Source organism: Nycticebus coucang, chromosome 16 (assembly GCF_027406575.1).
Source record: "Nycticebus coucang isolate mNycCou1 chromosome 16, mNycCou1.pri, whole genome shotgun sequence".
Taxonomy (NCBI): Eukaryota; Metazoa; Chordata; class Mammalia; order Primates; family Lorisidae; genus Nycticebus; species Nycticebus coucang.
Genome location: NC_069795.1, coordinates 43,074,345 through 43,087,899, shown reverse-complemented (window position 1 = coordinate 43,087,899; position 13,555 = coordinate 43,074,345). Strand labels below are relative to the sequence as shown.

Genomic DNA, 13,555 nt, shown 5'->3' with positions numbered 1-13,555 from the left:
AACCTTCTAAGGGGGATATGGAACAATTTCCTAAGAGACAGGCAGTTTCCTAAAGGAAAAGACACCTTCACTGGAGCATCTCCTTTCACACGGCCCTTCAACAATTTCACAAATGAAAAGCAAGTTTCCCACCCACCTGGAATCTTATTATAACGAAATGTGTCAAGGTGTAGAAACCTCCAGAATATCAAAACAAGAGCAGTTCAACACAGTGGTGCCTTGGCTGAGAAAGTGAATTAATCTGGTAAGACAGCACTGCCTTTGGTAATTTAGATGGTTCAAATTCTTTGCTTTCAACAAAATCAAAAATGGACTTTTATGAAGATCTGTATGTGATACAGGGCTATAAGGAGTTAGTTCAAAGAATCCGTAAAAGATAATCCCCACCACCTCCATCTTCTTATCTATGTAAATAAAAGCATTTTCATCTATGAAAAACAAAACCAGCTAACAAATACTCGACAAATTGATGTAGAAAGCTGCCTCATTTGGTAATAAATAATATTTATCCAGGAAAACCTGAATTAGTTAAAAAAAAAAAAAAGTCCCATCCATCTCATTAAGGAAAAAATTCGCAGAAAATTCAGTAAATTTTTACAACTCTTACTTTTAGTAAATATCTGTATTGATAAAAATGTATATCTCTTTAATACTACTACTAATAATAATGATAATGTCACTTCAAAAGACCTTATTATATCGCCTGGTACTATACCCTCTTCTCACATGTGGCTATAAGCACTCGACAGGCAGCTAGTCCAAACGGAAATGTCCTTCAAGTATAAAATAACCACTTTTGAAGACTTATAAGAAAATGAGAATGTAAACTATCTTGTTAAAATATTTTTATTTTTATTACATGTTGAAATAATATTTTGAATTATTGTATTACCAAGCTTTATTCAAATAAATTTTACCTGTTTCTATCTTTTTATTGGGACTACTCAGAAATATAAAATACTATATGTACTTCACATTATATTTCTACTGGACAGGAATGCCTTAGAATCTGAGGGTCTAAAGATAGAAAAATGATTTTAAATGTATACATTTTTGATGCAGAGATATGATAGAGTATGACAGAAATGGATAAAAGTATAAACGTATGACAGAAATACCAGTACAAGACTCTTAAGCATAAAAGTAAAAAATAAAATTTTTAAAAACTTCTGTCACAGGCTTATCAGCATTCTTATTACCTGATCTGTATTCATAAAATGTTGTGGTTTTGTCCTCAATCACCTGCTAGGATTTAGTAGCCAAAAAAAGATGCTATTAACACTCATTTCATCAAGTAAAATCTCCCTTCTTCTCAATAGTGTTCTGGTTTTCAGTCTTCCTAAATCTGCAAACCTTTTATGTTTCTCTCTCCATATACTTTGCAAACTTAACATGTTTCTCCCCACATATGAATATTACAAAGTTGTCAAATCCTGAATGAAAAGCACACTACCTGGAAAAGCACACTGCAGCAGAGCTATGGATTTGCCTCCAGGAGCAGCACACAGATCCAGAACTTTCTCCCCATCCCTTAATTCCAGAGCCAGCACTGGGAGAAGTGAAGCGGCATTGAGGAGGTAGTATTTTTTCAGGTTTCCAACCTGGTGTCTTTCTGAAGGCAGTCTATTGGGAGTTCTGCTAAGGAGACACTTCATTGATGTAGGACAGTAGGGTAAAGATCCCTGAAAGAGTGTGCGATAACCCTTCGAATGTAAATCCTGTTCCAGTTTAAAAGGATAATTGAATCGGTTAAGCAGGACAGCATATTGCCAGCATGATGGAGATGTTAGTAGATCCCTAGAAATAAAAGGAAAATAAAGGAATATTAATATTATGGTCGAATGTGGCCCTGGTTTTATACTTTCCTGATGAGTGAGTTTTTAGAGACAGGATCGGTATTCCTGACTTTTCTTTTTCTTTTTTTTGAGATAGAGTCCCACTATGTCGCCCTAGGTAGAGTGCCATGGCCTCACAGCAACCTCAAACACTTGGCCTTAAGCGATTCTCTTGCCTCAGCCTCCCAAGTAGCTGGGACTACAGGTGCCCGCTAGAACACCTGGCTATTTTTTGTCGCAGTTGTCATTATTTTAGCTGGCCTGCAATGTATTTGAACCTGCCAACTTTGGTGTATGTGGCTGGTGCCGTAACCACTGCGCTATGGGCATGGAGCTGTATTCCTGACTTTTCATTTTGCCTCATGAGGCTCTGATATGGCTCAACCAGCACAGTTATGATCCTGTCCTTATTCAAAATACTGGCATTTTGTTCATCATGGCTTTTTAAAAATTAATTTTGATCATAAATTCTGTACCAGAGAGGTATGGCCCTGCAAAGTATGGCCTTGCCAAACAAACGTGGCGTAACTTCACCTACCTCTAAATCTGTCAATGGATTTTTGTCCTTCACTCTTTACACAAGGAAGTGTTTTCCTTAGAGACAAAATTTAAAACCAGAGACAATGAATATTGGAGGGAACAATGCTATCGTAAAAGCATGTCAGAGGGAATGAGTGTTTTCTTCCGATGAAGGTAAAAGGTATAGGAACTAACTACAGTGAGCGCTACAGTAATGGAGTTAATGAGCAGATGAGTGGCTCGGATGATACAAAACCAAAGATGATTTAAAAACCACGTAAGGACTGGTGGTGCAAGCTTCGCCCCCCAACGGCTTTACCTTCCTAAATTTGTATTCTGCCTTCCTAAATTTGATTCTCTTGACAATCACAAGCTCACGTCAACTGACAGATACAGCAGGAAATATTTAATTTATTTACTAGCTGACCTTTCTAGCTGAGTTATTTGGTAGCCTCATTAACCATGGTCTATTAAATAAATTCCAGCTGCTACTCACCTGGGAGTTGCCTATGTGAGAAATGGCTGGATTGAAATGTAACACCTGTGACTGGAAGTGTGCCATGTGAATTTCAATTTAGGACTAATCTGTGAAATTATTTTCTACTTCCACTGTCTCTTACTATATGGAGGAAATGTCATAGGAGCCAGGCATACCCATTTTAGCTCTTCTGGAGGAAGACAACCTCTTTCTTAGTCAGAAAGAGGTTCAAAAACTTGAATCTATGTCAAGGGTCTATAAAAAAGACTGCTGGGCCCTAGAGTTTCTGATTCAGTAGGTCTGAGGTGGGGCCTGAAATTTGCATGTCTCACAGGTTTTCAGATGGTACCAATGCTGCTGGTCTCCAAGACTACATTTGGGAACTATTGCTTTAAAATGGACCCCAAAGGGAGATATTTGAATGCCAATGTTGGAAATCCTATGGTTCATCCTACTCTTGCCCTCCAAACTGGATGACATCTATCCAGTGCTGGCAGTCACATGTAACAGAGAAATGGTCAGAAATATAATTTAATTATATACATTGGACTGGCTTGTGCCCAGCCCTTAGCTAATAGCTAACAAAAGGCAAGACAATTTCAATAGGTTAATATCAGACAGGGTGAAATCTCTATTCATTCTTCTTTTTTTCTCCAGAATTTTCAAAGTTATTTTTGAATATTTATTCTTCAGCTGAGCTTTAGAATTAAAGTTCAGTTAAAAAGTTCTCTTATGTTTATAATATTTATTCAGCTGAACTTTAGAATTAAATAATAATTAATGAAATAGTGTATATAAATATAACCTTAATGAGGATTATAATAAATGCATTAAACTCGAAAATAATTAACATCTTTATTATAGTAAGTTTTTCCAACCCTGGCTACAACTTTGTTTCTCCATCTCTTCAACATTTTCTTTCCTATCCCTTAGTAAGGGCTAGTAATCCTGCATATTTCCTTTTAAGCATATTGTATAAAAGAACTGTTAGTTTAGCAACACTACTGATTTCTGTGTATTATCTGAGATGTTAAATCTCGAAGAATGAGTCAAAATTATCCACAGGAGGAAATGAGAAAGGAAGTTTCCAGGCTAAGCCAATTGCAGGACTATAGGTGCATGGGCATGAGGAAGGACAGTCCATTTGGGAAATTAGTCTCCTGTGGCACATGGTAGAAAATTACACCAACTAGATATGATATGTTAAAGGTTTTGAATTTTATCCTTTTTTTTTTTTTTGGCCGGGTCTGGGTTTGAACCCACCACCTCCGGCATATGGGACCGGCGCCCTACTCCTTGAGCCACAGGCGCTGCCCTGAATTTTATCTTATAAGTGATAGGAAGCCAATGCAAAACTTCAAGGGAGATAGCTCAATCAGATTTAAAAACAGGTACTCATGGCAGAGAGAGGCAGAAATCTTCAGAAATTATTCTATCTCATTCTTTAACAACTAGATAAAACAAGGCCTGATTAGAACAAATAAAATTTCTGATCTTTCCTAACCTACACCTGGCCCTGTTGAATTATTTGAATTTCCTGTAACAAGTTTCTTTAGCCTTTACTAGTCTCAGCATAAACCGTCCCCTCTGCCTACAGTGGTTCTCAACCTTCCTAATGCCGCAGTGTATTTTCATTGTTACAAAGGGGTCTCAACCTAGGCTGATAACCGCTAGCCTAGAATGATCTTTTCTTTCTCACCTGTCTTCCCCATAAGGAGCTTCACCTGCTCCACGTTATACTGATAGGTTATTAACCAGTTACTGATTGTATGTTTACAATGTTCATTTTGCAAATTAACCTCATATAACCGTCACAAAATCCTTGAAAAGTAGCTATTATTCCCGTTTTAGAATTTAAGTAACTAAAGCTTTCAGAGATTTGGCAACTTATCCAATTATCTAATAAAGCAGAAGTATCTGATTAAAAATCAGGCTGTCTTTATTTTTACTTACTTATTTTCCTTAGAGATAGAAGTCTCACTCTGTCCCCCAGGCTGGAGTGCAGTGACATGATCACAGTTCACTGCAGCCTACGATTCTTGGGCTGAAACCATCCTCTGGATCACCCTCCTGAGTATGGAGGACTATGGATGTGCACTACCACACCCAGCTAAGTTTAAAATATTTTTGTAAAGACCTGGTCTCAGGCTGCTGTCAACCAGGCCCAGCCCAGCTTGGCTTTAAGGCCTGACAAGAATGATTCCCAAAGTGTTACACTCCAGCAATACACCTGGGAGAGGGGCAGAGAATTTCCACCCCAGGACCAACACTATCATTGTGGCCCTGACCTCCCTGAGGCAGACATACCCATCCACAAAACCAGCTGCAATGGAGGGACTGCTAATGCTGCTCAGACTGGTGCTAAATAGTCCTGAGAAAGCAAAGCTGTGTCTCACAGCTCCCTCTGCACATGCCTGCCACTCAGCTCCATGCCCCTCCCCACAATACACCACACCACACCACACCACACCAAAAACCACTTTCCTGTGCCTGCCCTGGGTGGGCTGCTATCCTACAAAGAAAGGGCAGTGGCTACTGGGTTCAAAGCATTGAGAGATAAGCAAATAGCCCAGCAGGCACTAGAAGGGGTGTCTATTAGAAGATTCAAGAAGACAGTGGCCAGGAGGCACTCTAGAACTCCTCCAAAGATTCAGGATCAGTCTGAAGCTGCTCCATTTACTGGTCTTCAAGGCCAGAAGAGGTGCAAGTACATCAGCAGCCAGCAGAACTTGGACCCACAAGCTCAGTGACCTGTAAATATTTTGCTAGCACATCACTGATAACATTTTGAAAAAAACCTATGTATCCTCTGACACGTTAAGTCAACATCAAAATCCTCACCATATGTTTAAGGATGCAATTTCCAGCATACTGTAAAAATTGACATTTTAAAAATATACTCTATTTTTTAAAAAATGTATTCAGTGGAACTCAAGTATCAGAGTGATTTTGATACCGGTCATTATCCATATAAAAATTTGTGAACTGACTCTTCTTTAACATATAAAAATTTTATACTGTTCCTTTTCCTTGTTTATTTACATTCTACTTCAATTAAATTTATGCTAATGTTTTTGTGTGTGATAATGTCTTTTTATTACCCTATCATACTTCTCTGACCCCCATATACATACGTGTATATATTAAATTTATTTTTCCTGTGGTCTTAAATCTCTAAAGTGTCAAAATGGTAACTTCTGGACTCAGTGATCAGTAATACTAGAACAAAGTCGACCAAAACAACGTATAAATACATTTGATTTGATAATTAAATGTAAAAAGTAAAGACAATAAGAAATGGATCTCTTGGCTGGGCATGGTGGCTCCTACCTGTCATCCTAGCACTCTGGAAGGCTGAAGCAAGAGGACTGGCCAGGAGTTTGAGACCAGCCTGAGAAAGAGATCCTTGTTGTTACAAACAACAGAAAAATTAGGTAGGTGTGGTGACACACCCTTATAGTCCCAACTACTTGGGAGGCTGAATGAGGAAGATCCTTTGAGCCCAGAAGTTTAACATTCCAGTGAGCTATGATCATGCCTTTGCACTCTATCCTGGGCTATAGAGCAAAACCCTATCTCAAAAAGGAAAAAAAGAATGGATCTCTTAATGAGCTTTTATTTCCATATATCCATGGATGAATATTACTTCTAACTAGAGTAAGTCAGGTTAAACATCAACTTTATGCCTATTTTGTGTTTTTATAAGAGGTGAGAAAAATCTTCACTTAAATAAGTAGATGAAAATTAAATATATTTTGTTATAGTAGTGTTTCCCACTTCTTTGAATCCTAAGTTACCTCCACAAATTACTTAGTGGCCTATCATTGAAAATATTTTAAATGAATTATCTACTGGCAACTCAATCGGGGATCCTTTACTTTTTTTTTTTTTTGAGACAGAGTCTCACTATTGCCCTTGGATGAGTGCCGTGGCATTACAGCTCACAGCAACCTCAAACTCTTGGGCTTAAATGATTCTCATGCCTCAGTCTCCCAAGTAGCTGGGACTACGGGTGCCTGCCACAATGCCCAGCTATTTTTTGTTGTTGTTGTTGGTGTTGTCATTGCTGTTTAGCAGGCCCGGGCCGGATTTGAACCACCAGCCCTGGTGCTTGTGTCTGGCACCCTAACCACTGAGCTCCTTTACTTTTGTTGAAAGCAAAACTTGGAAACCACCTGACTTGCCGCAGAACTTGTTAGTCAGCAGTCATTCACTTTATAAACTCTCACACTGACATTCCTGTTGGATGTCTGTAACACAGAGAGATTTTAAGTTAGGGTGGTGAAAGTGTGGTTTTCTTTTGAAAGAGAGCCAAGAAAAATTGGAGAAAGGCAGGTTAAGAAAAGAGAATGAGTACCCGCTTAGGGAGAGAGGAGAGCAGAGGAATAGTCTGAAAGACCACGCATGAAAGTTAAGGGTTTGTCAGTTACCGGCTGTAACGTGCCTATGCCTGTATTTGTCTGGGAACGTCTGTCTGCACCTTACTTCATTGTTATCCCTACCCCCATGCACTAAGTCTATGCTAAGTCTGTACTGTCTTCTTGCTAACTCATTCATTCTCTAAATATACACTGTATATGAACTATATGCCAGGCACATACATTTACTGATGATAATACAAAGACAAATATTAAAACAGACTAAAATGCAAATACTAAAACTGGACAGATGACACATGGGAGTAGCTGAACTTTGAGAAACGGTGAAACTACACACATAACAGCACAGCATGACTTAAGGCATCACAGCATATGTCACTCTATTTACCAGTTTCCTTAACTCTTTTTTCTCAGTTTCCCTGGCTAAGGGCCTGGGGCTTACGCCTCTGAGTAAAAATAGAATCAGAGTTTGATTCAAGGATCTCTAGACTAACTGCTATTTTAACAAAGTTAAATAATTAAAAAATTAAAGCATTAAAGATTAAAATAGTTAAGTTAAAAACTTAAGATTGGCCAGGCGCAATGGCTCACTCCTGTAATCCTAGCATTCTAAGAGGACGAGGCAGGGGGATTGCTTGAGCTCAGGAGTTCGAGATCAGCCTGAGCAAGAGCAAGACCCTGTCTTTACTAAAAACAGAAAAATTAGATGGGTGTTGTGGCAGGTACCTATATTTCTAGCTACCCAGAGGCTGCAAAGGAAGATTACTTGAACCCAGGAGTTTGAGGTTGCTGTGAGCTAAGCTGATCGAAGGACACCCTACCCTACAGCAACAGAGTTAGACTCTGTCTCAAAAAAAAAAATCTTGAAAAACTGCGTAATATATCTGAACAGTGTTTTTATCATTATATTTGATAGAATGGTTTCATTCAAATTTTCTGTGATTTTATTCTTTTATTCTACAATTCTATTATCTACTCCCCCTTTCTATCTAGTGATGAGGATTTAAAAACTTATAGAAATTGCTATATATAAAATTGATATAACCCAGTAGATTACAGAACCAATTTAAATTTCCATGGCTAAAAAAATAGAAATTCTTATTTTAATGCTACTATTATCCACTAGAGGGTGCTCTTTCAGCCATTTTAAAAGTCTAGTATTGAAATGAAGAATAAATCACTTCTTGGAAATGCACCCAAACATGCTTTTGACCCAATACATTTTTATTCTCTAGAGATTCTAATGAGGAGCTGATGGCCTCTTCCTCTATTGTGGCAATGTTTCCCTCTTGTCTCTCATAGAAGGGCAATTTGTGTTCAGATTTGTTGTCTACAGTACCTCAGGAAGTCATGAGTAAAGATTTGTTTCTGGTAGAGGTATCAAAAGACTAAAAATATTGAACATAAGGAGGCATTGCTTATATTACATAATCTGTGCATACACTTCCAAGGCTCTGACTCCAGACCCTTCACAACAGAACAGAAGGTAGAGGAAAAGGCATAGTCTTTTAAGTCAGAGGCCATTATCTGAGACACCTGACAATTATCCTAACCTTTGTACAAATTAAAGTTGAAAATGTGTGTAAAGGGCGGCCCTGCGGCTCAAAGGGGTAGGGCGCCGGCCCCATATGCTGGGTGGGGTGGGTTCAAACCCAGCCCTGGCCAAAAATAGCAAAAAAAAAAAAAAAAAAAAATGCGTGTAAAACCAACTTATGGACAGAATAGAAATCTAGATCCTAGGTCCTCTCTCTCTTCCCTAACCAAGGCACTTTACACCCTTCACAGGTTATGGTGATACTGTCTGGTTATATGTGTATACTGTACTATGTACACATATAATCTGCTCCCGTGTATAAGGCACACCATGTTTTTTGCCCAAACTTTCAGGAGAATAATCTTCTAATTTTTAACTCAAATTTGTATGTATTTATATTTAATACTTATTTTATTGTATTATAAAGGAATTTTAGCATTTATTTTTTAACATTTAAGGTACAAGAAATTTTATGTAAGAAATAATTACAAAACACAAGAACAGTTACAAGGAACAAGAAATTTTATGTTTATGTATAGCTAACAAATGCTACTATCCATGTAAAATATGTATCTTTATTTTTCCCTCATAAATTTGGGGAAAAGAGTTATACCCAGCAAAACATGGTAATGTTTTTCCCCTATGTATATGATGGGTCACTGAGGAATGGTGTTCAAGTTAAATAAAAAGGTTACAGATAGGCCAGACAGAAATGTTCAGTTTCCTTTTTTTTCCTCTTTCTATATATACATGGAATGTACAATTTCCAAAGTTCATACAGATCTCCAACTAATCTCCCCTCATGCATATATTTGAAGAAAAGATGTATATAGTCCATCTTTGTATCCTCAGTGCTTAGCACAAGTTTGGTACATAAACACTGCCTAAAATGTGAATAAGCAGATGACTCGCCCAAGTCTTAAAGTATTTCTTTTCACAAGATCCTCCCTTATCAGAGAAGAGTAAAGCAAATTAGTAAATTATGACAGTAAGTGATTAATAATAGTAACAAAAATGTTAACATATATCAAAGGCTTACTGTACACCAAATAATATCCAAGTATTTTTTACATACACCTAAATGTATACATTCATTTTATCTTCCTAAATGAGCATAAAATAGATTTTTTCCTATTTTACAGATGAGGACAATGAGGCACAGAAATGTTCAGTAACTTAACTGGGTTGTATGCTATACAATGCAGATGTGGAACTGGAATCTACACTCTTAACCACTGTAGAGAAGAAGAGAAAGGGGCATTCCTGGCAGAGGGAACAGCATATCTAGTCCCAAAAAGCATGAGAGAGGAGTCTACCCAGCTGTGATATGATCTTTAGTTCAAATGTTAAGCAGTTTTTGTACTCAAGGAGTGACCCAATTGAAGATGGCAGCACTGAGAAGTGACCCAATTGAAGATGGCAGCATGACAAACCGGGTCAGACAAACTCCAAGGCTTTTCCAAGGGTGAAATGTACATCCTTGGGCAAGTTATTTAACCTCTTGGTGCCTCATCTTTCCTACCTGTAAATGTAAATAATAACTACCAAAGGGTTGGACCAAGGATTGTTATTAATAAACTTTATTAATAAAGTTTTTAGAATGCTGCCTGGCACACAGTGCCATAAAAATGACTGCTAAAATAAGCAAACATAAACACTCAATATGGCTGTTGTAACATGCCAGATAAGAGATGACAAAGGTCTAGGGTAGTGCCTGTGGCTCAAAGGAGTAGGGCGCTGGCCCTGTATACCAGAGGTGGTGGGTTCAAGTCGGCCCCAGCCAAAAACTGCAAAAAAAAAAAAAAAAAAAAAAAGACAAAGGTCTAACTAAATAGTAGCAGTAGACATTAAAAAAAAAAAAGGTGGGGGAGAGATCCAAATTAAAAATGTCTCAGGTAGAAACAACAGCATTTGGCAGCCAGTGAAATTTGGATGGAGGCAGGGTAGTTGTGTGTGGCAGTACATAGTTAAGGAGTTCCCAAAATGACTCTTACTTACATCACCAACCTCAAGTTCAGTGGTCCCCAGGATCACTCTCAGGTGTGATTATTCATGAGGACAGACAGAACTCACGGAAAGCTATTATATTTACAGTTATAGTTACAGTTTATTGGAGCAAAAGCACATAAATTAACATCTAACACCATGGCTAGAGATTCATGGTGCTGAGTCCACAAAAATTCAAAGCATGAAACGTCCAGTAGTCCCCTCCAGTGGAATCATGGACAAAGCTAACTTTTCCTGGCAATGCTGCATGAAAGTGTGCACAGGAATACTGTTAACCATGATGTCCAGTTTTATTGAAGCTCAGTCAAGTAGACATGATAGCCCATACAAGCTGACTTTTGTCTTCAGCATCTCTGGAAGTTGAGCTATGTTTGTGGTCCATAGCCCCCACCACAAGTCATAGTGCTAGATTATCACCTGTGGCCTGAATCCCCAGGTAAACGAAGACATTCTTGTCAGGCAGGACATTCCTAGGACTCAGAGATCATCTCCCAGGAGCTGAACACAAACTCATTTTGAGTAAAGTTTGTTTTTTACTACAAAGGTAGTGAAGGTAGTAGAGAAGAAAGGAGAAAACCAGATTGATAGTCATGTCTTCAATTAAGATTAAAATATGCAAGCAGTGAAGGCAGCATAGGTTTGGAAGGGAAAAATATATTTTTGTGTTTGCCAAGTATGACAGCCAACTGAAAACTAAGTGTTTACTAGAGAACACTTAGAAGAACGGAATTGTATCTTGAGAAGTCCTGCATAGCTTAAAAGGAGAGCATATTGTTGGAAGTTTAAAGTCATGCCGTGAATAGGTTTAAAGAAGAAATATAGGCAATAAGTAGAGCAAAAATTTAAAAAGAGTAAATTCCCACTTTAAAGGGCTACTCAGAGTATGACTTAGGAAGAAAGGTTATCCAAAAACAGGAAAATTAAAATAAATACTAAGTCTTCCCCATGTTATGAGAAAATAAAAATGTTGACTAAATTACTTTCCAGGTAGGAAAAGAATAAAAAAAAAAAGCATTCAATTTTCTCCAGAAGTAAACAGACCCCGTAAGTGCAATATGGTGTCATGCAAATAAGACAGCTGAAAAACTTAAGTGTGTAATTCTGTTCGTATATCCCCATGCCATTTTCCATGCCTGTTACTTCTAAACCGAGCTTCTATTTTGCCTAAGACAAATTTAACGTGTTTATACAAAACTTAAATAACCATGAAAACTTAACAAAAAGGTAGATAAAGCAGAAGGCATAGCTAACTAAATGGATTTGAGGTCCACTGTTTATTTTGTTTAGGGTCAATCAATAATTTGTCTGAGCATTCTAAGTAGAAAAATAACTCACTATCTATCACGAAAAAACTACTCCCCAAAATAAATATATAGGTAGTTTTTGTGTATATATACATACAGATAGACACACACACACACATACATATATATATATATATTCCCTCCTCCTCCCCAATCACGTCCCAGGCATAAGGCAATACAGAACAAGCGTTAGCTGTTGGAGTTCTTGAGTCAGAGAACCTAGGCACAATTTCCAGCTCTGCTACTTACTAGCTGAATGACTTTGGGCAAGTTACTTAAAACTCTATTTTGCATCCTCAGAAAATAGAAAACAAATTTCAGAGGTATATTCTGAGGATCATGCAAGTCAGCATCATCTGACACAAAATAGACATGTAATGGGCGCTTTAGTTATTTGTACATTCTCTTTGAAAATCTTTGCACATTGAAAACCTCATGGATTTATTAACTACTTTATTATTCAGTCCTTCTTCTTTGGGATAGAATATACTCATTTTAAAATCTGGTTTTCAAATAAAAACCACAACTATGAACTATGTTTCCATATTACAGTATTAATGTTTCTAAAGACATTTGCACCAGAATGTTTATTGCAGCCCAATTCATAATTGCCACGACATGGAAACAGCCCAAGTGCCCATCAACCCACGAATGGATTAACAAATTGTGGTATATGTACACCATGAAATACTATGCAGCTCTTAAAAAGGATGGAGATTAGCCGGGCGTTGTGGCAGGTGCCTGTAGTCCCAGCTACTCGGGAGGCTAAGGCAGGAGAATCGCTAAGCCCAGGAGTTGGAGGTTGCTGTGAGCTGTGTGACGCCACGGCACTCTACCGAGGGCAATAAAGTGAAACTCTGTCTCTACAAAAAAAAAAAAAAAAAAAGGATGGAGCTGTCACATCTTTTATGTTTAGCTGGATGGAACTGAAACATATTCTTAGTAAAGTATCTCAAGAATGGAAAAAAAGGATCCAATGTACTCAATACTACTATGAAATCAATACATAATCACCTGCACATTCATACGAATGGTAAAACATAACTGTAGTCCAGAAATGAGAAGGGAAGAGTGGGAAGGGGAAGACAGGAAGAGGGAAGGTATCTGGGGGGACCTCACCTAATGTGCATGATACAATACATTTCAAAATTGTTAAGAAAGGAGTGTAATTGTCTTACCACAACAAATAACTGAGGTAATGGATGTGTTAATCAGTTCAATGTAAGCATTTCACATTGTGCATCAAATCAGTACACTGAACCCCATAAACGCATCAACGTACACAAGTTATGATTTAATAAAAAAGTAAAAATAAAACAGCTTAACTGTCCTAAAATTATCTTACAGCCATCTCAGACTTTATGATCTTTATTAGCCAAGACGTAATCTCTTTACATTAAATGTTTAAAGCTGTCCTTTGTAAAGAAATGTTTATTGAATTGATCCCAGAATAAAAAAAAAATCTGAAAAATTATTTTGTGGATCATATCTATACCTAT

At 37.6% G+C, this 13,555-nt stretch overlaps 1 protein-coding gene across 1 annotated transcript in view; it reads right to left on the bottom strand.

The window, feature by feature from the left end:
• NSUN3 (NOP2/Sun RNA methyltransferase 3) overlaps window positions 1-13,555 on the bottom strand; it is a 63,570-nt gene that overhangs the window by 47,941 nt on the left and 2,074 nt on the right. Inside the window, exon 3 of the mRNA XM_053565742.1 lies at window positions 1,454-1,797. Coding sequence (XP_053421717.1) covers window positions 1,454-1,797 — 344 coding nt within the window. The remainder of the gene's footprint in view (window positions 1-1,453; window positions 1,798-13,555) is intronic.